Source organism: Podarcis melisellensis (genome assembly GCF_964234715.1).
Source record: "Podarcis melisellensis genome assembly, chromosome: 3".
Classification (NCBI taxonomy): domain Eukaryota; kingdom Metazoa; phylum Chordata; class Lepidosauria; order Squamata; family Lacertidae; genus Podarcis; species Podarcis melisellensis.
In genome coordinates, this window is record NC_138530.1 from 11,371,749 (window position 1) to 11,395,350 (window position 23,602).

At 47.4% G+C, this 23,602-nt stretch overlaps 1 protein-coding gene across 6 annotated transcripts in view; it reads right to left on the reverse strand.

The window, feature by feature from the left end:
• CCDC85A (coiled-coil domain containing 85A) overlaps positions 1–23,276 on the reverse strand; it is a 150,789-nt gene extending 127,513 nt beyond the window's left edge. For 2 of the 6 annotated variants that reach the window (XM_081904174.1, XM_081904175.1), the window contains exons 1-2: positions 21,590–23,275; positions 11,320–12,253 (exon numbers count right to left, since the gene is read on the reverse strand). In XM_081904174.1, coding sequence (XP_081760300.1) covers positions 11,320–12,253; positions 21,590–21,853 — 1,198 coding nt within the window. In that variant the 5' untranslated portion in view covers positions 21,854–23,275. Of the gene's footprint in view, positions 1–11,319; positions 12,254–21,589 lie in introns of all 6 variants that reach the window. The other 4 variants (XM_081904173.1, XM_081904172.1, XM_081904171.1 and 1 more) reach the window with 3 other exon arrangements.
• Between the last annotated feature and the right edge of the window lie 326 nt (positions 23,277–23,602).

Genomic DNA, 23,602 nt, shown 5'->3' on the forward strand with positions numbered 1-23,602 from the left:
AACACTAGAGTAGACCTTCTGTCTCGCCAGAGTGTTGCATGCTCTGCTCATCTCCTGCTTGGACTACTGCAATGTGCTCTACATGGGGCTACCTTTGAAGGTGACTCGGAAACTGCAATTAATCCAGAATGCGGCAGCTAGACCGGTGACTGGGAGTGGCCAACAGGACCACATAACACCGGTCTTGAAAGATCTTCATTGGCTCCCAGTTCGTTTCCAAGCATAATTCAAAGTGTTGGTGTTGACCTTTAAAGCCCTAAATGGCCTCGGCCCAGCATACCTGAAGGAGCGTCTCCACCCCCATCATTCAGTCCGGACACTGAGGTCCAGCTCCGAGGGCCTTCTGGCAGTTCCCTCATTGTTAGAAATGAGGTTACAGGGAACCAGGCAGAGGGCCTTCTTGGTAGTGGCGCCCTCCCTGTGAAACTCCCTCCCATCAGATGTCAAGGAACAACTATCTGACTTTTAGAAGACCTCTAAAGGCAACCCTGTTTAAGGTAGTTTTTAATGTTTAATGTTTGATCATGTTTTTAATACTCTGTTGGGAGCTGCCCAGAGTGGCTGGGGAAACTCAACCAGATGGGCGGGGGTAAAAATATTATTATTGTTGTTGTTGTTGTTGTTGTTGTTATGGATCAGGCCAATGACTCAACAGGTCCAGCAACCTGTTCTCACAGTGGCTGACCACATGCCTGTGGGAAACAGGTTAGCATCACCTGAGTACAACAGCACATTCCCTTCCTGTGGTTTCCATCAACTAGCGTAGAATCACAGAACTGCAGAGTTGAACGGGACCCAAGGGTCATCTAGTCCACCCCCTGCAATGCAGGGATCTCAACTAAAGCATCCATGACAGTGGGACATACAACCTCTGCTTAGAAACCTCCAAGGATGGCAAATCAAGTTGATGGACTGTGCCAGAATGGCTAAATTGCAAACGGGTGAAAACATGAGCAGGATTGTAAATACGCTTGCAATGTAATAGAAAGTATGAATGAATGAATGAATGAATTTATTACGGTCATAGACCAGAAAAAACATAAAAAGCAACAATAGTTTACAAAGGGAATAACGGTGTCAATTAAAAATTGTAAAATTATACATAAAAGCAATACACATATGCACACACACACACACCCACACACACACACACACATATATGCACTACAGTATATGTATAGACTTAAAAAAATGGGGGGGGGGCTTGTCCAGGGGTCAAGTCTTTTACTTTTTTACAGCTAATGCCCTCCGCTTGATCGCAGCCGCAGAAAATTTGGCCACTTTCAGTGTTACTTCTGGGTTTTTATCTCCTAGTAGGATTTTCAGCCGCTGAGATTCAGATCGACCTGGAAATTTCTGAACGATAGGGGAGATAAACAGTGACCTAATATCCCCGTAAAGGTCGCAGTGTAACAACACATGTGAAGCCGTTTCCACCTCTTTCAGACCACATGGGCAAACTCGTTCAGCATAGGGTGTGCCCTCGTATCTGCCCTTTAGTAAGGCAGATGGCAGTACATCAAATCTGGTAAGGGTAAACGCCCGCCTGTATTTTGCGATTTGTAGATCCAGCAAATATGGTGTTAGATTAAACCCTTTTCCATAATCTTGGATAGCTGGATATTTATCTATCTTGCTCATATGGTCCTGAAGCTCTACATCTCCTATTCGCTGGCTCACCATCCTTTTAGCCTTTTCAAAACCTGAGGCTATAAGTTCTTGTGGGGAAAGCCCCAGGCCCTTCAATTTTTCATAAAGCGACAATCTCCATTTAGACTGGAATGGGTCTAGTAGAGTCAATGGAGCCACTCCCACTGGGAAAAATATGAGTTTTAGCCAGAAGTGAATCTTCAGGATCCATATCCTGGCATTAATAGGGAGTTGACCTACCTCCAGCCTGATGGCTGTGTTGGGGACACAGGTAGGTAACCCTAGTAGGGAGCGGTAAAATTTAGTTTGTACAGATTCCAGGGACTTGAGTTTTTGACAATTAAATATCTGGGTGCCATACATCAATTGTGGAAGTATTTTTGCAACAAAGACCTGGGAGGCAGCAGGAACATATTGACCTCCTTTTCTGTAAAAGAATCTTATGATAGCTCTGGAAGATCTTTGCGCATTTACAATGGAGTTCTTAATCTGATGGCACCAAGATCCCTTCTCATCAAAAATTATTCCAAGATATCTAAAAGATGTTACTTGCTCAATAGGTTGGTTATTAATTTTCCATTTATGTCGGAGTTTTCTCTTGGAGAACACCATAATTTTTGATTTAGTGTAATTTATTATTAGGTGTTCAGCTTCGCAATACTCTGTAAGAGCTCGTAAAAGTTTTCTTAGACCCACACAAGAGAAGGAAATAAGTGCCGCATCATCTGCGTACAAAAGGACTGGGATTGGTATATTATTTAGGTTTGGGGGATGAGTACTTGCTTCCTCCATCTTTCCGACTAAGGAGTTTATATAGAAGTTAAATAGAATAGGGGCAAGAACACAGCCTTGCTTGACACCATGGAAACTTTGGATTTCCTTTGATAGGTTCCCATAACGGTCGCATCTAACACGGATCCGAGTATTTTCATGTAGTCTACGGATAAGAAGCAAAAGACGTCTATCGATGTTTGTGGCATTTAATTTTTCCCAAAGTCTGTGCCGGGGTATCAAATCGAAAGCTGATTTGAAATCTATAAAGGCTACATAGAGGGAGCCTCCTTTCTTTGAGGTGTATTTCTCCACTAGATGTTGCAATACCAGTCCTTGGTCTAGAGTTGATCTATGTGCCCTGAAACCAGCCTGGGCTTCCTTTAGGATGTGCTCCTGTTCCAGCCAGTCCGCAAACTTTTCACGTAAGTGAGTTGCATAAAGTTTGCTAATGATGCTTAAGAGACTGATTGGTCTGTAATTGGCTGGATCAAGTTTACAGCCTTTCTTGAATATGGGAACGATGATTGCCAATCCCCAGTCCTCTGGTATTATTGCTGTTTGATCTATGCTGGTGAATAGGGTGGCAAGGACTGGGGCCCACCAGTCAATATTGGCTTGCAATGTAATAGAAAGTACAGATAACTTAGGAAGATTAAAAATTGGAGAAATATTGATATGCAGTTGAAAATAGAATTAGGTGGACCCATGGATGGGATTGGGGCACGGGGGAGTCAGGAGATTCAGATTAATCTTGATATGTGGAATTTGTATGATCTTTTGATGGAAGTTTATTCTCTTTCTTTTTCTTTCTTTTCTTTTTTCCATTTTGGAAAATCAAATAAAAAAATAATTTTAAAAAACACCCCCAAGTTTGGAGAGTTCAGCAACTGGTCTTCCCAATCGTTAGGCACTCTCTCATTTAACACACACATTTATTTCCCTTTCTTCTCCCTGCTACCCTTTTTAAATGAATGCCGGAGCTCTGAAGGTCTCGTCTCGTTCCCGATCTATCACACCTCCAACATTACAGTGCCAGAGAGAGAGAGAGAGAGAGTCAGCACTTTTGCTTTTGCTCATTAAGAACCTCAAGGGGGAGCAAGAAGTAGCAGTCGACAGCCTTTGATATTCCCCATAAATGCAAAAAGAAAAAAGAAAAGGGGAAATGGGAAGGAAATGGAGCCACGCTCTCAGTCAAACAAAGGAGTTATAAAATTAGACATTTGGAATAAAACTATTGAAGAATGCCTAGGGAGCACACACAGTCTATTAATTCATGCCTGTTAAGCTGTACTGTGCATCCCACCTGGTTTTTGTGAATCATCCCAGAGTAGAATGACCCACATAATGGTTTTTGGGGAAGAGAAGGAGGGAGGAGGGAGAAAGGTTGTTTTCTGCTGCTCCAGAGAAGCGGACACGGATCCAAACTACAAGAAAGAAGATTCCACCTAAACATTAGGAAGAACATCCTGACAGTAAGAGCTGTTTGACAGTGGAATTTGCTGCCAAGGAGTGTGGTGGAGTCTCCTTCTTTGGAGGTCTTTAAGCAGAGGCTTGACAACCATATGTCAGGAGTGCTCTGATGGTGTTTCCTGCTTGGCAGGGGGTTGGACTCGATGGCCCTTGTGGTCTCTTCCAACTCTATGATTCTATGATTCTAAGTAGAAGAGGAGGAGGAGTTTGGATTTGATATCCTGCTTTATCACTACCCTAAGGAGTCTCAAAGCCGCTAACATTCTCCTTTCCCTTCCTCCCCCACAACAAACATTCTGTGAGGTAAGTGGGGCTGAGAGACTTCAGAGAAGTGTGACTGGCCCAAGGTCACCCAGCAGCTGCATGTGGAGGAGCGGGGAAGCGAACCCCGTTCACCAGATTACGAGTCCACCGCTCTTAACCACTACACCACACTGGCCCTACACCAATAATGGAAGCAAGTGATATGGCATGAGCACATCAGGTCTTTCTCCATCCCACACAGCAGCCTGGTGAAAGACTGAAACCATAGAGTCGTAGAGCTGGACGGGAACCAAGCATCATCTATTCCACCCCCTTCAATGCAGGAATCTCAAATACAGTGGTACCTCGGATTAAGTACTTAGTTCGTTCTGGAGGTCCGTTCTTAACCTGAAACTGTTCTTAACCTGAGGTACCACTTTAGCTAATGGGGCCTCCTGCTGCTGCCATGCTGCCGGAGCACGATTTCTGTTCTCATCCTAAAGCAAAGTTCTTAACCCGAGGTACTATTTCTGGGTTAGTGGAGTCTGTAACCTGAAGTGTATGTAACTTGAAGCATATTTGCTGCCAAGGAGTGTGGTGGAGTCTCCTTCTTTGGAGGTCTTTAAGCAGAGGCTTGACAACCATATGTCAGGAGTGCTCTGATGGTGTTTCCTGCTTGGCAGGGGGTTGGACTCGATGGCCCTTGTGGTCTCTTCCAACTCTATGATTCTATGATTCTATGATATAGAACCCGAGGTACCACTGTAAAGCATCCAGGGCAGATGGCCGCCCAACCTCTGCTTAAATACCTCCAAGGAAGGAGAGTCCACAACTGCCTAAGGGAGACTGTCCCACTGTCAAACAGCTCCTACTGTTAGAAAATTATCCCGTATGTTGGGTCGGAATCTCCTTTTGTGTAACTTGAAGCAATTGGTTCGGGTCCTACCCTCCAGAGCAGGAGAAAACAAGCTTGTTCCCTCTTCCCCTTTAGATCAGGGGTAGGCAACCTAAGGCCCATGGGCCACAAACAGCCCATGGGGGTCATTTAACCAGCCCATGAGCCACCCCCGAACCAAGCCACCCGCTCGGCGAGTTCCCACGCGCTGCACTAAACCGGAACAACACAGTGTGTGGGCGCGAACCAGCCCAGGCAAGGTCAACCTTGCTGACCCCTGCTTTAGATATTTGAAGGTGCCTATTGTCGCTCCTCTTTTCCCGGGTAAATGCAGAGGGGGAAGTTAACACCAACAAGAATAAAGCCATGCCAGGCATGTTCATTACTATGTGTTACAGCTTGGGAGGAAGAACAGACAAAGTGTGGGATGCGATACATAAGAAGCATTCAAGTACAACATTCCTTGTTTTCCTAGAGTGGACATGCAGGGGAATGTTTGGTCCAGCCAGTCGAAAACTTCCTGTTTCCTCTTGGCTGGAACATTCTTCCTTTGCATGTGACTAAAGGTGGGCGTGACCTTACCTGTTCAGGTAACCAAAAGGACAAGGCACACAGCACACTCTCTCTTTGACTTCCTCCGTCATTGGAGCAGCTTTTTAGCTAGAAATACCCTGTTGGCTTTCAACCAACAGAGGACACTGAGATTATCCCCATATGGGATAGATCCACATTTATACAGTGGTACCTCGGGTTAAGTACTTAATTCGTTCCGGAGGTCCGTTCTTTACCTGAAACTGTTCTTAACCTGAAGCACCACTTTAGCTAATGGGGCCTCCTGCTGCCGCCCCACCACTGGAGCATGATTTCTGTTCTCATCCTGAAGCAAAGTTCTTAACCCTAGGTAATATTTCTGGGTTAGCGGAGTCTGATCTTTCTGTGATGCTGTGGATTCAGTCCATGTGAGAAAAGTTGACCTTCATGGGGGCTATGCCTATGTTGGTAAAGGTAAAGGACCCCTGGATGGTCAAGTCCAGTCAAAAGCAAATAGGGGGTTGTGGCGCTCATCTCGCTTTCAGGCCGAGGGAGCTGGCGTTTGTCCACAGATAGCTTTCTGGGTCATGTGGCCAGCATGACTAAACCGCTTCTGGCACTAGAGAACACCGTGGCGGAAGCCAGAGCACACGGAAATGCCATTTACCTTCCTGCCGCAGTGGTACCTATTTATCTACTTGCACTGGTATGCTTTCAAACTGCTAGGTTGGCAGGAGCTTGGACAGAGCAATGGGAGCTCATTCCATTGTGGGGATTCCAACCTCCGACCTTCTGATCGGCTAGTCCAAGAGGCTCAGTGGTTTAGACCACAGCGCCACCCGCGTGCCTATGTACCTCAGCAAGATTTTGTTACCATTGTTCTGATCAATTACACAACCAAACTGTCCAGAACCCTGGCAGTAAGTATTTTTCTTCCTAATTTGCTCTGTGTTTTACACTCCTCCTTTCTGGTTTTCATTTTATAAATGGTAACATTCCATTCAGCCTGCAAAAGGTGATTGGGATAGGGCATGGGGATTTGTCTTTCAGGATTTGAGAAATACTTAAACAACTTCTTCATCGTTTTTTATTAAGCTTCTTTTCCTCATTATGTAAGACTTCACCTTGCTGTACAATGTAAAACAGGAGCTTTTCTGCTTGATATGTCATTAGTAATACACATTGGTTTTATATGGCAGTTCTTACTGACAAGTAGTTTTCCGCTCCCTCCATTTCAGCAAACTTCAGAATAATATTAGGAACAGGTAGAGGAACAGGGGCAGAAATATATTTGAGGGAGAGTGAGTCCTTTTTCTGGGGGGACACGTATTCCTAAACATTTTATGAACCTAAGTTTGGCCGCATTGAGGGGCAGTATATTAATATGAGTAGGAAAATGAGAGTACCCCTAAACATTATTTTTAGGGGGGAAAGCACTGTATACAGTGGTACCTCGGTTTAAGAACAGTCCTGTTTAAGAACGATTCAGTTTACAAACTCCACAAAACCAGAAATAGTGTCCCGGTTTGAGAACTTTACCTCAGTCTAAGAATGGAATCCGAACGGTGGAAGGGCACCGGTGGCAGGAGGCCTTATTAGGGAAAGCACGCATCGGTTTAAGAACTGTTTCGGTTTAAGAATGGACTTCCAGAACGGATTAAGTTCGTAAACCAAGGTACCACTGTATAGTAATTTTATCCTGAGACCTGCAGGTATAGGGCGGTATACAAATTTAATTAATAATGATAATAAATCCTCCGGAAAAACAATCTCTCAAAGGACCTGTAGATGGCATTTTGCCATTGTACTGTGGAGAGTGTGTTAACTTATAGTCTGTGTGTGTGGTTTGGGAGCTGCACAGTCAGGGGGAAAAACAATGTTGTCCAGGGTTGTAAAGACTGTGGAGAGAATAATTGGGTGCACTCTTCCCACCTTGGATCAAATCTACGCTTCCAGATGCCATAAGAAAGCTGCAGAGATAGCACCCCGGAAATGATCTCTTTCAGCTTCTGCCTTCTGGAAGAAGGAACAGGGTTATAAAGACTAGGACTAGCCGCCTGCAAAACAGTTTCTATCCAAATGCGATTTTGGTTTTAAACGCATTGTAAGGAGTCTGTATGGGAGTATATTGTATTTAAAAATGGGGTATCAGAGTTTTTAGGGGGCTAACCAAGTTGGGATAGCTGGGATGGAAGGCTTGTTGGGTTTTGAATGTCTTATGTAGATTGTTCAATTTCGTTGTTCTGTATGGGACAATGACAATAAAGATTATCGTATCGTATTGTATTGTAAATGCTGTTCTCACAGTGGCAACCAGTGGCCTGCGGGAATGCTGCAAACAGAACCCAAACAAAACACCGCTCTTCCTTCTTGTGGATTCCAAGAACTGGAATTCAGAAGCATCACTGCCTACAACTGTAGAAAAGAAGCATGACCTCCATGAATTTGTCTAGTCCTCTTTTAAAGCCATCCAAGTAAGGTGGCCACCACTGAATCCTGCAGCAGTGAATTCCAGAGGTTAACTATCATCATCAACCTTTTATTCGACCGTCAGTCAGAAAAAATACATTTGTCAATACACAGTTAAACATCCAGGAAGATTTTAGAGCTTAGCCAACACTAAAATGGGCTAAACAGATAGCCCCATATCAATACAGTCAATTATAGTCTTGCGACGCTTAAAGGCTAAAAAAAGAAATTTGGCCACCAAGGAAGGTATAGCTCCAGTGACATTATTCAGCAAGTGTAAAACCTGGTTTTCTCCGGGTAGGAAGCTAAATTGACATAGGAGTGGGTCTATAAAGTTTTGTCTAAGCTCTGCATAAGAAGGGCAAGTCAAGAGAATGTGTTCGGTGGACTCAACCACACCGATGGCATAATGACAGGTTCTCTGGGCATATGGTACTCCCCTGTACCTTCCCCACAATATCGCAGAGTCAAGGACATTTAATCTAGCCGCTGTAAGAAGTCTGTGGTATTCCACATAGTAGATTTCTGCAAGGTAGGGGGCTGGTATGGTCCGATAAATCTGGTCCCCTAGGAACATCCCTGGTTTTACCTGGGCTATGTCCTCTTGTCTGGCAATATCACTCAGTCTCCAGGAGATCACATCCCAGAGGTTAACTATGCATGGCATTCCACACTCCCACCCTCCAAAATGTTAAGATTTGTAGGTTCCCAGCAAGATCCCAAATCTACAAAGACAGATTCCTAGGCTGCAATCACCAATCTCCTTTTTTTTACCCTGGTGGAACCATCACGACAACATCAAGATCCTTTCTCAGATATACCCCAGAGCCTACAAGTCACTGGATCACCATCTTGATAATCAGCAAGACGTGAACGCCAACTGTACCCTTAGGAAATGATTTGGGCTTAAAATCCCTGCACTGCACAGCAGCTGGGAGCCTGATCCGCTTCTCCGTCAACTGAGAATAGATGCGCATCCCAGAAACATCTGTTAAAATGTCAGCCTACTGTCACAAACTGCATCGGAAGAGCTAAATGTCAAAGGAATCCGCTTTTGTTTCTTTTGCAGAGAATCCCAGGAAAAAGCAATTAAGATGAAGCGAGTAAACATTCACCAAGCAGGTAACCTGAAGCGGAGGACAAAGACTGCAAGACTGTTCGAGTGTTCCCTTTAAGAAGGCAAAGCTACAATGCATGGGCTGTTTTGGGATTCAGAATTGTGGCTCAGTTTGAGAATTCCATGCTTCTAATGGCAGAGATACCCAACGTGGTGCCCTCTAGGTGGTGATAGATGACAGCTCTCATCATTTCTGACCAGAGGTGGGGGAGAAATTCAATTCAGTTCACCGTTACAGGCAAACCTACTTAATTAGCCCTTTCTAAAACACTTAGAGCTGAAACACAGCTATCCTTTGAAATTCACACTTCTCTGAAGTTCGTAATGCAATTCTCCAACCAATGTTTGAAGGTAAAGGTAAACGTACCCCTGACCATTAGGTTGAGTCGCGGACGACTCTGGGGTTGCGTGCTCATCTCGCTCTATAGGCCGAGGGAGCCGGCGTTTGTCTGCAGACAGCTTCCAGATCATGTGGCCAGAATGACTAAGCCGCTTCTGGTGAACCAGAGCAGGGTACAGAAACGCCATTTACCTTCCCGCAGGAGCAGTACCTATTTATCTACTTGCACTTCGACATGTTTTCAAACTGCTAGGTGGGCAGGAGCTGGGACTGAACAACGGGAGCACACCCTGTCGCGGGGATTCGAACTGCCGACCTTCTGATCGGTAAACCCTAGGCTCTGCGGTTTAGACCACAGTGCCACCTGCGTCCCTGTTTACAAAAAGTTTACAAAAGTGCAAATATTAGAGGGGTGTGTGTGGATCAAATTGACTATATTAGTGAAATTAACATACAAAAAAGCATTGTTCTTGTTTGCAAAAAAAAAAATACATACATTGGTCAAAATTGCATACATCAATGTCTGTATTAGGAGAAGTTCACACTTAGATGCTGGTGGATTTTCATTCAGACTTTAAAAGCAACACACAAATTGCTTCAAAAATGTGGAGAACTGAATTGAGAATCAGAAAAAGAGAGAGAAATAGATGGAGAATCAAAATTAACAGACCCATCCATGCCTATTCCTGACTACTGACCATGCTGACTGGCGGGGGTTGGGAGTTGGGAGTCCAACAACACCTGGACAGCAATGCATTGTCTACCTCCTGCTCTAAAATCCTTCTTTGACTGGGTAAGATATGGCAGCACGAGGAAAGCCAATGAGGGCTGATTCGCTCATCAGTGGAAAAGGCCAAGCAAACTCCAAGTAAAGAGGTAAAGAGACCGCTGACCATTAGGTCCAGTCGTGGCCGACTCTGGGGTTGCAGTGCTCATCTCACTTTATTGGCCAAGGGAGCCGGCATACAGCTTCCGGGTCATGTGGCCAGCATGACTAGGCCAGTTCTGGTGAACCAGAGCAGAGCACGGAAACGCCGTTTACCTTCCCGCCAGAGTGGTACCTATTTATCTACTTGCACTCTGGCGTGCTTTCGAACTGCTAGGTTGGCAGGAGCTGGGACAGAGCAACGGGAGCTCACCCCGTAGCGAGGATTTGAACAGCCGACCTTCTGATCAGCAAGTCCTAGGCTCTGTGGTTTAACCCACAGCGCCACCCACATCACTAAGCAAACTCCAAAGAAGATTGCAATTTGTGGACACCAATGAAACTCCTGCACTGGCCTTTGGAAAGGCCGGGTTCAGTGACACTATGTTTTGAATGACCCCTGGAAGCAACCCTATGCCAGAAGACAGCAGCTGTAATGAATTAAAAGCTACACAGATGCCCTCCATCCCCAGGCACTACCCTTATGAAAAGAAGGTTTCTCCCCATCCAGCCTATTCTCTCCGTTCCGTATCGAGCCTACGTGCACTCAGGCCGTGCTCACAGTACATTAGCTCTAGCCTAGAGGAATCCCATATTTCAATGCCTCTTTGTACAGGCAAGATGCTTTTGCGCAAAAGCCCAGGAGATACAACTGTTGTGCAGCCTGTTACAGCAAGGCATCCATCAACTTCGCCCGTACTTAGCCACTGAATCATCACCGGGGGTGACTGCAGCCTTGGCTTCGCGGTTCCTGCTTCGCACTGCTCAAGAAGCCTCCCATCACATACGTGCAGAAATGGGCGCCTTCCCCCACCTCAACGCTTCCATAATTTGCAGACACGCAAAGAGGAAAGATGACCCCTTCGACATCATCATTGCAATAAGATAAAATAACATGGACTCACCGTTCATCCCATTGTAGAGGCCTCGGTGATGGGGAGAGAGGTCATCCGTCACTGGCCTCCTTAAGGTGCCTTCTCTGCTGCTGCTGCCCCCCAAGTGCTTGAGGTGGTCCGGGCTTCCGCCATAGTGCTGCTTGAGATGTTCGGGGCTGGTCCCCCTCGCTTTCGGGAGGTGCTCAGAGCTCCCGCTCAGAGCGTGTTTGTGGAGAAGTTCGGGGCTGCCGCCTCCAGCACTGTGCTTCTGGTGTTCCGGACTGCTGCCAGGCCTGTGTTTCTGAAAGTGTTCGGGGCTGCCACTCAACAAGTGCTTCGGCAGCGTTTCCGGACTGCTGCAGCTGTGCTTCTGCTGCTCCACGGCCCCCTTCCCGAGAGTCTTGTGATGCTCTGGGCTGGGTCCTTTCAGGTGTTTCTGGTGATCGGGGCTGCCGGAGCCGCGGGGTTTGTGGAGGTGTTCGGGGCTGGCGCTGCGGTGTTTCTGATGTTCAGGACTCCCCTCACTCCTCGCCTTCTGGAGGTGCTCGGGACTCGAGTTCGGGTGGTGCTTGTGGTGGTCAGGGCTGTCCGTGCTGCCGGTGCTGGAGGTGCTGCTGCCGTCTCCGACGTCCCTGATGAAGGCGCTCGTGGCGTTGAGCTGGCAGAGGCTGGCCTGGCTGTCGATCGAGTTTCGGCAACCGGCAACACCACCCTTCTCCTCGTCCAGCAGGACGCAGAGCTCCTTCAGCTCCAGGTTCTCCTTCACCACCTCCTCCTGCCGAACTTCCAGCTCCTTCAGCTTCTGAAGATACAGGGACACCTCCTTGTGCATGACACCCGCGCTGTACCGGCCGAGCCTCTGCCACTCACGGGAAACCTTCTTGCCTTTCTGCCGGTCATCGTCCAAGAAGCAGCAAAGGTCTCGCAGCTCCTGGTTGTCCTCCTGCAGTTTCTGGTTGATGTCCTTCAAAAGAGAGAGGAGCAAAGAGAGAAAGCAATAGGTTAGCAAGGGGAAGACTCTCGTCTGATCAACATCCATGTCTCACGGGAAACAAGCTGAAGCTAAACACAGAGGAATATTACAAGCTTTTCCACCTGCCATTCCCTCCCACACAGAATCACAGAGATGGAAGAGACCCCAAGGATCATCTAGTCCAACACCCTGAACTGTTGCTGCTGTTGGCATCCATCTGTCTCAGGAGACAGTCAAAGAGTGTGCCTTCAGGGGTGAAGTCAAACGGTTGGAGAATTACAGCCCTGCTGTGGCTGTAGAGACTGACTGATACAGGAGAGACATTTTGAGTTGCAACTGGGGCAGATGAAGGCATCAGGCCATGCTGGTGCAGATGCCTTCATCATCATAGTAATATTTATTATAATTTATTATAATAATATTTACTACCCGTCCATCTGGCTGGGTTTCCCCAGCCACTCTGGGCGGCTTACCATAAAAAATGGTAAAACATGAGACATTTGTTTTATCATTAGACATTTCCCAATACAGGGTTGCTTTCAGATGTCTTCTAAAAGACAAATAGTTGTTTATTTCCTTGACATCTGTAAGTCAGCAAGCAAGTAAATTTTTATTTATAAAACCCCACAAAAAGCTAAACAACTTAATTTCTTAATTTTGGGTTTAAAAAATAGGGGTCGTCTTATGCACGGGGGCGTCTTATACACGGGAAAATACGGTACATCTTGAATTGTAGAAACTGTAATCAATCACTGAAAATTAAATTTAAAACTCTTTTAAAAGCACGTAGTGTTTAGAGGATTGTTGCAAATGATGTTTTGCTACTTGAAAGTGCAAACTGGGCCGCCAGTGTGCTAGAATCACTCCAGAGGAAGTTCTACTGCATCTTCGAAACAAACAAAAAAGTCATGATAGTCCATCTTTACGGTTCCTTTTAAGCTGCAGACCGCTGGCCTTTACTGCAGAAATATATTTTGGGCCAACACAAACTCAGTACAGTCAAGGTTTATAAAAAAATAATAATAATACCAGTGACTATCCTTTTGTAGAAAGAATTCCAGGAAGAATAATCAGTGGGTGATAAAACGCGAGCTTAACTCAACAGTCCACCCTTAGGAAGAAAAATCTATGAAGCTTTTCTATCTTCCTTGTAAAATGGGTAGAGGAACAGATTTAGCCTGTCTTCCAGCTACAGTGTTAAATAAATCTTCTGCTACCTACCTTTTTTCTCTAGGAGAAAGAACAATATCAGGAGAGCCAGAGGTAGGAATTGAGGCTAATCCCTCTTTTCCCCCTCTTCTATCAAAACCTTTCAAGACTCCAGTGAGGAGGGAAAAAACCAAGCAGAATTTGCAAACTACTGTACAGGAGAGCCTGGCTTAACTTCTTAGTATCCCACCAAGTTATACTCAAAAGTAGATCTATTGAAATTGGTGGACTACAGGGAGCTGGGAGCATGACTTTCAGCACAAAATTAGCTCTCATCTCTAATCCCTATTGAATTTAATTAAGCTTACTCCCAGGAAAGTGGGGTTAGAATACAGTTTCTGTCTGCACAGCGTTGCGGCCAAGACTTGCAGCAAAAACAGAATCACAGAAGGTGAAGGAATGGGTTTCTGTGCAGTCGGTTTAAAACTGACTCGAACCCCCTCTCCCCTTTTCTTCTTAGCATTTCTAAAATGCATAAACTTGAGCTCTTGAGTCAAAAGGCTCAGCTGTATAAACAAATGCTCAGAGCCCTCTCCTTTATCAGTTTGTGATGGCAAGTATGGCCTTGACTGTACCAGTAGAACAGGGAAGAAACGTCTGTGCCTTATCTTACGTCCTGACCACAAAAACGCACAGACCCAGTCTGGGAACAGCGCCAGAGTGTGTTCTCGGAGATGATGACCTCTTGCTCCAAGATAAGAGTAGGAACAGGAAGATCCTTTTATGGTCAGAAGTACAGAAAAGAATACCCTTTTATAGTTAAGAATACCAGAGCAGGAACATATGTGATGTCAACCTGCGTACATAGGCTGACATGGTTGGATTTCTGGGGAAGGGGGAGAGGGTGCCTGGAGGATATATATACTGCATGAAATTTCTCATTTCTTTGGACTTGCTGTGGACTGACCACACAAGTGCCTTCTGCTATCAAGAGAGCAGAATAAACTCTTTCTTGGAACCAACCCTCGGTGTCATTTGACATCCTTCCCTCCCGTCCGGGAGCTACGCAGAGGGAGGCGGGGTTCGAGTCAGTTTTAAACTGACTGCACAGAAACCCATTCCTTCAAAGGGACTCTGAGGTTCATCTACTCCAATCTCCTGCAATATAGGAATATGTCGTTTAATCATGTCCGACTCTTGGTGACCCCATGGACCAGAGAACGCCAGGCACCTCTGTCCTCCACTGCCTCCCGCAGTTTGGTCAGACTCATGCTGGTAACCTCGAAAACACTATCCAACCATCTCGTCCTCTGTCGCCCCCTTCTCTTTGTGCCCTCCATCTTTCCCAACATCAGGGTCTTCTCCAGGGAGTCTTCTCTTCTCACGAGGTGGCCAAAGTACTGGAGCCTCAGCTTCACAATCTGTCCTTCCAGTGAGCACTCAGGGTTGATTTCCTTCAGTATGAAGAGGTTTGATCTTCTCAAGAGTCTCCTTAGTGATGTTAAATATGCCTTAGCCCACAGCGGCAAGAGTATTGTTGGCTCAGAAATGGAAGCAAGAAGAAATACCAAAGAAAGAAGAATGGCAGATAAAATTAATGGACTAAGCAGAATAGGATAAAAAGACAGGAAGGATTCAAAACCTGCAGGACCAGAGATTTACAGAAGATTGGAAGAAATATACGAACTATTTGAAGAGCAATTGTAATCAACAAATTACGCTAGTAGGGCTACAAGAAGTTTTGTAAGGAGAAATATATGAAATATTGCAAAGAAGAGAGGTATTAGATATGAGATTTAAATGTAATAATGAAAATAAGAAATGTAAATTAAGTAATTAGATTGGAAATTTTTCAGATGTGATTGATGGAAGTAAAATAAATTGTATAAGAAGTTAAAGTACAGTGGTACTTCAGGTTACAAATGCCTCAGGTTACATACGCTTCAGGTTACAGACTCCGTTAACCCAGAAATAGTACCTCAGGTTAAGAACTTTCATTCAGGATGAGAACAGAAATTGTGCTCCGGTGACACGGCAGCAGCAGGAGGCCCCATTAGCTAAAGTGGTGCTTCAGGTTAAGAACAGTTTCAGGGTAAGAACGGATCTCCAGAACAAATTAAGTACTTAACCCGAGGTGCCACTGTATGTTTAATTATTGTTGAAAATGATACGTTGAAAATTAATAAAAAATTAATTAAAAAATAATAAATAAATATGCCTTAGCCCAGGGGTCAGCAAACTAAGGTCTGAGGGTCAGATCAGGCCCAATTGCCTTCAGGATCCAGCCAGCGGACTGTCTGTGGATCGGCGTGAAGATTCTGTTCGCTCGGACTGCGCCATTTCCCCCCCCCCGCGCTATTCCATTTCCCCCCACCTCTCCGTCACACACACAACAGCGGCGCCTCCTCCCTCCCTCCTCCTATCTTCTCCTCGCCCTGCCTAGAGGAGGAAGGGGACTGGGCTGAGCTGGCTGAGCACCATTTTAAGCAGCCCCTCTCCGGAGCCAGCCCTTTTGCGCCGCTCATCTCCCCCTCCCCAAACGCCACCCTGGTGCTCCTGTGGGCCAGAGAGCGAAGCGGATGAGCTCGCTCTGCCTACCCACAAGAAACAGCAGCAGGTGGTGGTGGCAGCCCCAGGGAAGTTAAGGACTGGGGCTGGGGGTGAGTAGTGCCTGCCCCCCTTGCCTCTTCTTCCAGCTTCCCGCCCCCCGGTGCTGCTTCACCTGCCACCAAGGTCTGAGGGACAGTGGACCAGCCCGTAGCTAAAAATAATTGCCGCCCCCTGCCTTAGCCTTTAATGTGAAGGTGTTTTAAAATGGCATCAACAGGAGGAAAGCTAATAAAAATCAGGAGCACATCAGGTAAAGGTAAAGGGACTCCTGACCATTAGGTCCAGTCATGAATGACTCTGGGGTTGCGGCACTCATCTCGCTTTACTGGCCGAGGGAGCTGGCGTACAGCTTCCGGGTCATGTGGCCAGCATGACTAAGCCGCTTCTGGCAAACCAGAGCAGCGCACGGAAATGCCGTCTACCTTCCCACCAGAGCGGTACCTATTTATCTACTTGCACTTTGATGTGCTTTCGAACTTCTAGGTTGGCAGGAGAAGGGACCGAGCAACGGGAGCTCACCCCGTAGCGGGGATTCGAACCGCTGACCTTCTGATCAGCAAGTCCTAGGCTCTGTGGTTTAACCCACAGCGCCACCCACGTCCCTAAGCAAACTCCAAAGAAGATTGCAATTTGCGGACACCAAGGAAACTCCTGCACTGGCCTTTGGAAAGGTCGGGTCCAGTGAAGTCCTTCACGCTATGTTTTGAATGTCCCCTGGAAGCAACCCTACGCCAGAAGACGGCAGCTGTAATGAATTAAAAGCTACATCCCCAGGCGCTACCCTTATGAAAAGAAGGAATACCGGTGTGGAGGGGGGAATGTAACATTTACTGTGATCCAGAAGATGGACTACTTAACCCTTCGGAAATTTTCCCGTTCAAAATTGCCCTCTGCGAGCTGCTTTTTTCACTCCAAGAGATTCTCCAAATTTCCCCCTTTACAGGTGAAAAAAAAATAGCCTACAGAGGAGCATCTTGCATGCAGAGCATCAGAGGTTCAATATCAGGGTATCTCCAGAAAGGACTAGGAAGGTCCCCAAAGTCCTGAAACTCTGGAGAGCTGCTGCCAACCAGTGTAGGCACTTCTGAGCTCTGATGGGCCATTTGCCTGACTTGGTATCAGGCTGCTTCCTTGGTCTCCTGAAATGACCCAAGTGCGAAGTTCGGCAGCCGTTCCTAGTTCGCCCTTCCTCTTTCTACCTGCCCTGCTTGTCACCAGGTCAATTGAGTGCATCATTTCAAAGTTTTATATCCCTCCTCCGCCGGCTGGATCAATAGTCAACTGGAGATGTCACTAAATATAACCACCCGGAAAGAACTTTTCTGCGGAGGGAGGAGGGTGAAGATATATTTTTTTCCACCTTCCTTTCCACAGTTTCTTCTCCTCTGCCTTTCTTGACAAGTGGGGACTGCATTAGGGTACAGCACACATAATAATCCATTTGTTGTTTTTTAGTCATGTCCGACTCTTCGTGACCCCATGGACCAGAGCACGCCAGGCACTCCTGACTTCCACTGCCTCCCGCAGTTTGGTCAAACTCATGCTGGTAGCTTCGAGAACACTGTCCAACCATCTCGTCCTCTGTCGTCCCCTTCTCCTTGTGCCCTTCATCTTTCCCAGCATCAGGGTCTTTTCCAGGGAGTCTTCTCTTCTCATGAGGTGGCCAAATTATTGGAGCCTCAGCTTCAGGATCTGTCCTTCCAGTGAGCACTCAGGGCTGATTGTGTGACTGCCATAAAACTTAGGGAACAAGCGGTACTACCAAAATGACTAAGGTTTTAAATGACAATTTTAGGTTATATTTTAGTGATCAAGATTTAATATATATTTTAACTGCCGCTATATCTGAATTGTCTCTGTTATACCCAATCGCAATTCAATGTATTCCTGTTGTGTTTTATGATTTTCCTGGCATTGTAAGTGAGCCGGAACTGGTCTGTGACCGTAATAATAAAATTCAATTCATCCCTTTCCCCAAAAAGATCAAGACATCATATAGTTCTCCAAACACACACACAAAATCCCCTCCTTTAGCCTCACAACAGCCCAGAAAATGACTGGCCCAAGTTAACCCCATGAGCTTCACAGCTGAAGCGGGATTCAGATTTGGGGTTCCCAGCTCTGTCTGACACCTGAATCGAACCACTGCACTGCCTCATTTCAGCTGCAGGGGCTAAGCAGGTCTAGTCCCATGCATCTAAGCTGGACCACATAAAAGTGGGAAGATGCTCTATATAGACTCAGGCTGTTGGCTCTTCAGAATGCCAAGCTAGGAGGGGTTTTTCCATCCAGACATTTTTTGGACTGGAAATGTCAGAGACTGATGCAAGGGGCAGACAGAGAAGTTTCTTAGAGGAAGGGCAGAGTGGTAAGTAATAAGCAAAGCCAGAGCAGCATCTCAGGAGTGGCATATTCCCAACTGCCACAGATTTCCCTGGTTTGGCGCTAATATTTTTCAGCCATCCATTATCAGTCTTTCCAAGTGCCCCTCATATTCCCACCTCCCCTGTGCCAGCCAATGAACACCCCATTCCGACAGAGCATCTTTCCTCCAGGGTAGAATAGGCAAAGAGGACACATGTTTTAATTATGAAAAAAGAAGATCATGTGGCAATGCAAATTCTACGGTGGAGAAATTATTGCAGGCAGAAGCTCCTTAAGCAGACACAATGTTCAGGCTCCTACTCAGACATCATCTCCTGCAAAAAATCCACTGTGCATTAAGGATTCCGATAATGGATTCCAAAGTGGATTTTCTCCCTAGATGGAAAAAAAAGTTCCTAATAGTAAAGCCCTCGCTCTGGCAATAAAGTAACAGTTAGTCATGATAAGTGGGACCTGCAACAAAATGGTGCAGCGTGGAATACTCCTGTTCAGTGCTCCAAGCAGCCAGCCATGCCCTTTTGCAAGATACTCCATTCCACTTCCTATCTCCTGCAGCAGATCCTCAGCATACTCAGTCCAATGAGGTGGTTTCTAAAACAGATTTCCCCCCCTAAGTTGTTTTTGTTTTAGGGGGGCAATTCTGCAAACCCTGGGGCCACCCCAGGCCTGCCGCCCCTCCCTCTTATGCATAGATAATGCTGATTTGGCTAGGAAGGGATAAGCACTCTGAAAAAGAGTTTGTCCCTGGTGCATAGGACAGCTCAACACAGTGGTGTAGCGTGGGGGGTGCAGGGGGGGCCGGCGCACCGGGCACAACATCTGGGGGTTAGGGTTAGGGGGGCGCAAATTACTTGCCTTGCCCCGGGTGCTGACAACCCACGCTACACCACTGGCTCAACAGAGCCTCCAGGCAGTATACCACCAAACATTGGTTTGATGGGGAGCAATGCCAGAACAGGGCTACTGCCTTCATGCCCTGCCTTCTGGTTGCCCAGAGACATTTGGCTGGCTGTTTCAGAAAACAGGATGCAGGAGAAAATGGACCTGGATAGCTCATTTAGAGCATGCTGCTGATAACGCCAAGGTTGCAGGTTCAATCTCGATACGGGACAGCTGCATTGCAGGGGGTTGGACTAGATGAGCCGCAGGATTCTTCCAACTCCAGGATTCTATTATCTATAACAGGCCCCCTCAACCTCAGCCCTCCGGATGTTTCTGGACTACAACTCCCATGATCCCCAGCTAGCAGGACCAGTGGTCAGGGATGATGGGAATTGTAGTCTGTTCCCTGTTTAGGGAAACTTTTAATGTTTGAAGCATCACTGTATTTTAAGATTGTGTTGGAAGCTGCCCAAATTGGCTGGGGAAACCCAGCCAGATCGGCGGGGTATAAATAATAATAATAATAATAATAATAATAGTCTCAAAACATCTGGAGGGCCGAGGTTGAGGAAGCCTGATCTATAACCTCCAGTCTGAGCCAGCAGGGCTCTCCTTATTCTCCCATGGGCTCAAGGCTGGGGGTCCAAACCATGAAGCAAGAATATCAAAAGACTCAGGGCACCCCCCCCCCCGACTCTACTTACAGAGTCTCTTTCCAGTTTAACCAGTAATCAACTTGACATCTGATAAACTTTCCAGGCGGGGAGCAAGGATCTGTTAAATGGAGACCAAGTACTCTTAAGGCCCCCAAAATCATAATCTATATGCAACACATTTACAGGGGATATGCCAAAATCTGTTTTTGAAGGCCAGAAGATGGCCAGGAAGATTCATCTTCTACAATGGCTGGAAGAAATGGTGCCTTCAGGGGTAGGGGAAGAAGAACTGAGGCGTCCATTAGGTCTATTTGCATTCAAGGAATTAGGGAGGGGAGACATATGTAGGCGGTCACTGCCCCCAATGCACTAGACCATCACCTCCTGACCTCTGAACATTCTCCAAGGGACATTCTCCAACATGCATTGGGAGGCAGTGTGGCATAGTGGTTAGAGGCATGGACTAGGACCTGGGTGACCAGCGTTCAAATCCCTACTTCAGCCATGAACCTCACTTGGGTGACCTTAAGCTGTTCCTAACCCATCACTCAGTGCTGACTGCACTCTGCACATTCTCAAAGGTTACACATTAACCTTACTCCACATGCTCTGGGACTGAGGCACCTCTGCGGCGCAATGGGTCAGAGTGCCTGGCTCTTAACCAGAAGGTTGGTGGTTCAAGCCCACCCAGGGTAGGATTCCGGAATTGCACGGGGTTGGACTAGATGACCCTTGGGGTCCCTTCCAACGCTACGATTCTGTGAGTCCTAGCAATCGAAGCAATAACTGTTTGTTTCTTTTTGGAGAGGGATGGCTGGCATCTAAGACCAAGGAAACATTGTTTTCACGGCAAAGAGGCAGAGGCAACACTAGCATGAGGCAAACCAATCTCAGCTGGCAGATTTTGGAGACAACAGAATGGGAGACAGATGAATCTCCCGGGTGGAAAGTCTCCCAGCAGCTGTTCAGTAATTCAAGAGAAGAACTTCCCATTGGGAAGCAAGTGAGAGAGATAGATGCCATTTGGATTCTCCACCTAAAGACATTTTTTAAAATTCTTTTTTTGAAAATTTTTATTGATTTTCCAAAAAATCAATAAACAAACAAACAAACATAAATCTCATCCGTATTGGAACCAAACTTAGTAACATTGTTAAGTGACTGCCTCGTATCCCCCTGGTTGAATTTCAGTGTATATCATTTTAACGGTTTTCCAAAACCAATATTCTTATAAAACTAACTTAATCACTTAACATCTTTCTTTCTTTCCAATTCAGCATTAAACATATTAATTCATCCCATTACATATTTAAATCCTAGACCTATCTGGTATTTGCAAGCTTTTCCAGTTAATTTAACTTAACATATTTAACTAAGTATTCTTTAAATTTCCTCCATTCTTCCTGATAATCCTCCTTCTGGTCACGGACTCTTCCAATCAGGTCGGCTAGCTCCTATATTTTTAAAAATTATTGGAGGGAACTGCATCCAGGATATTCTCCCAGTGGCCAAACAGATCTCTCTCCCCAGCTGTGATTCCTAGAGCTGGGAAGACAGAAACATCTTGCCTCTCTGACACCCGGCAGAAATTAGACTACTCCCTCCCTGGCCTCCCCTCTCCATCCCCTCTCTCCCAGGTGTGTACCTTAAGTCCCCGGATCTCGCCCAGGTGAAGCTGCAGGCGCCGGTTGACCTCGCGGATGAGATTGCTGTGGTCCAGCATGGCGCTCATCTTCTCCGACTCCGCCTTGCGCAAGCTCCGGATCAGCTCCTCCTTGGTCCATTTGAGCAGCTCCTCGTCCGACACCTTGGAGAGGTCTTCGGCCACACCCGCCGCGCAACTTTCCGAGCCGGACGCCGACGCCCCGGCTCCAGGTGCGGATCCGGACGGAGTCGCCACCTTAGACATGGTGCCGGCGGCCCAAGTGGCTCCGGGATCGCCTGCCTAGGATGGGGAGGGGGGGATGTCGTTGCACTCCGTATTCCACCAAGACCCTCAAGCCTCAGATCTCGAAAACACCGCCTTTAAGTCAGTCGGGACTGTTCCTCTCCGAGAAACCGGAGTGACTTCGGAATGCAGTAAAGAGCAAAGTGAAGGGGGGGTGCTTTCCCCCAAGCTATTGTGGCTTGCTCAGAAGGAAGGACAAAGACATCCTTGCAAATTATTTTAGAGGTGGGGGGAGACAGAGAGAAGATAAGGAATCTTCAATCCTCCGATCCGGTTGTTGAGTCTGCGCTTAGAACAGTACCTGGGCGGAAGGAGCCGTAAAACAGCAAAATCTTTGTTGTGTGTGTGCCTGGGGGGGTGTAACAAGGAGCTGGGGTGTTCCCGCACAGCTTCAGCCTCAGAGTTTAGTGGATCTTCCCAATTCAACAGGAAAAATACACACACACATATATATATACCCGTGCGCGCTAAGGAGTTTCACAGTGCCCCCCGCGCCTACGAACTTGCGAGCCACGCGGCGCGATCACGAGTGGGGCGAGTCCACGCGCCCCTCCCAAGTCCGGCTCTTTGCAAACAAAGTGGAGCCGCCCCAAAGGATCCTTAGCGCTGCCGGGTAGAGAAGGGTCGCTCACCCAGCGCCTCCCAGCCTGTTTTCCCAAAGGAGGCGCAGAGAGGGTGTCTCCTCGCGTCCTTCTGCTCCGCGAAAGTCAGGGCTTGCTCCGCATCTGCTCCGGCGCCAGACCTCTCTCGGAAGCAGGGATCCGGGAGTGGCACGATCCGAGTCTCTTTGCCAGATCCCCCCGGACAGGACTCGAGGACTTTCCCTTGCTTGCAGGTCGCCTTTCTGTTAAATCCTGCAACACGCCCACGCGCCCTCTCCGGACGCAGCGAGCGCGGGAAGGCGACACGCGGGTCTTTTGTACGTGAGGATGCGGACCAAGGGCAGGTTTGCGCCCCACTCCCCAGTCTGGGCAACGCAGCTTTGGAGACCGGGGTCTGGAGAAGCGGGAAAGAGGCACAGATCCGAGAGAGAACCGGACCCTCCCCACGTTGCTCCGGGAGAATCCGTGCGCTGGGGCACCGATCCGCCCTCTCCTTCCTCCGTTGCAGCTCAGGAAAGGGCGCTGCCCGCTTCTCAACTAGGCTCGTCCCTGGCAGCCATCCTCCTCCTCCTCTTCTTCCTCCTCCTCCGTCCCGGGCAGCCGGGCCTCGCCCCGATTCAGCCCGCGCAACCGGCTCCCTGCGGACGCTCCGAGCGGCGCTCTCGGAGCCACGGGATGCCCAGAGCGCGCATTGGGCACGGGAGGGTCTGGTCCGGCGCCCTGGGCAGGCGCTGCGCCCGCGGCGCGGTCCACGTTGGCCGGGCGAGAGTGAGAGTGAGAGCGAAAGTGAGGCGGCGCGCGGCTTTTCAGCTGGGAGGTGGTGAACCACGTGCGATGCTGGGGGGGGGGAGCTGGGGGGGCGAGAGAGAGGGAGGCGCGGCTCGCAGGCGCCACCTCGCGGGCTTGGCCTACAGGCGCTCCGTCTAGCACTGAATCATCGAATTACAAAATTTAGGACTTGACACCTATCCTTCATAATACAGGATTGTCCCCTATTCAATGTAAAATGCTACGTCCTGTATTGTTACAGCTGTATTTCAGATATTGTCTCTCCATGGGCATAGGCAGAAATGGGGGGTGGTGGTTTGGCAGAACCTACCTTAAAGGT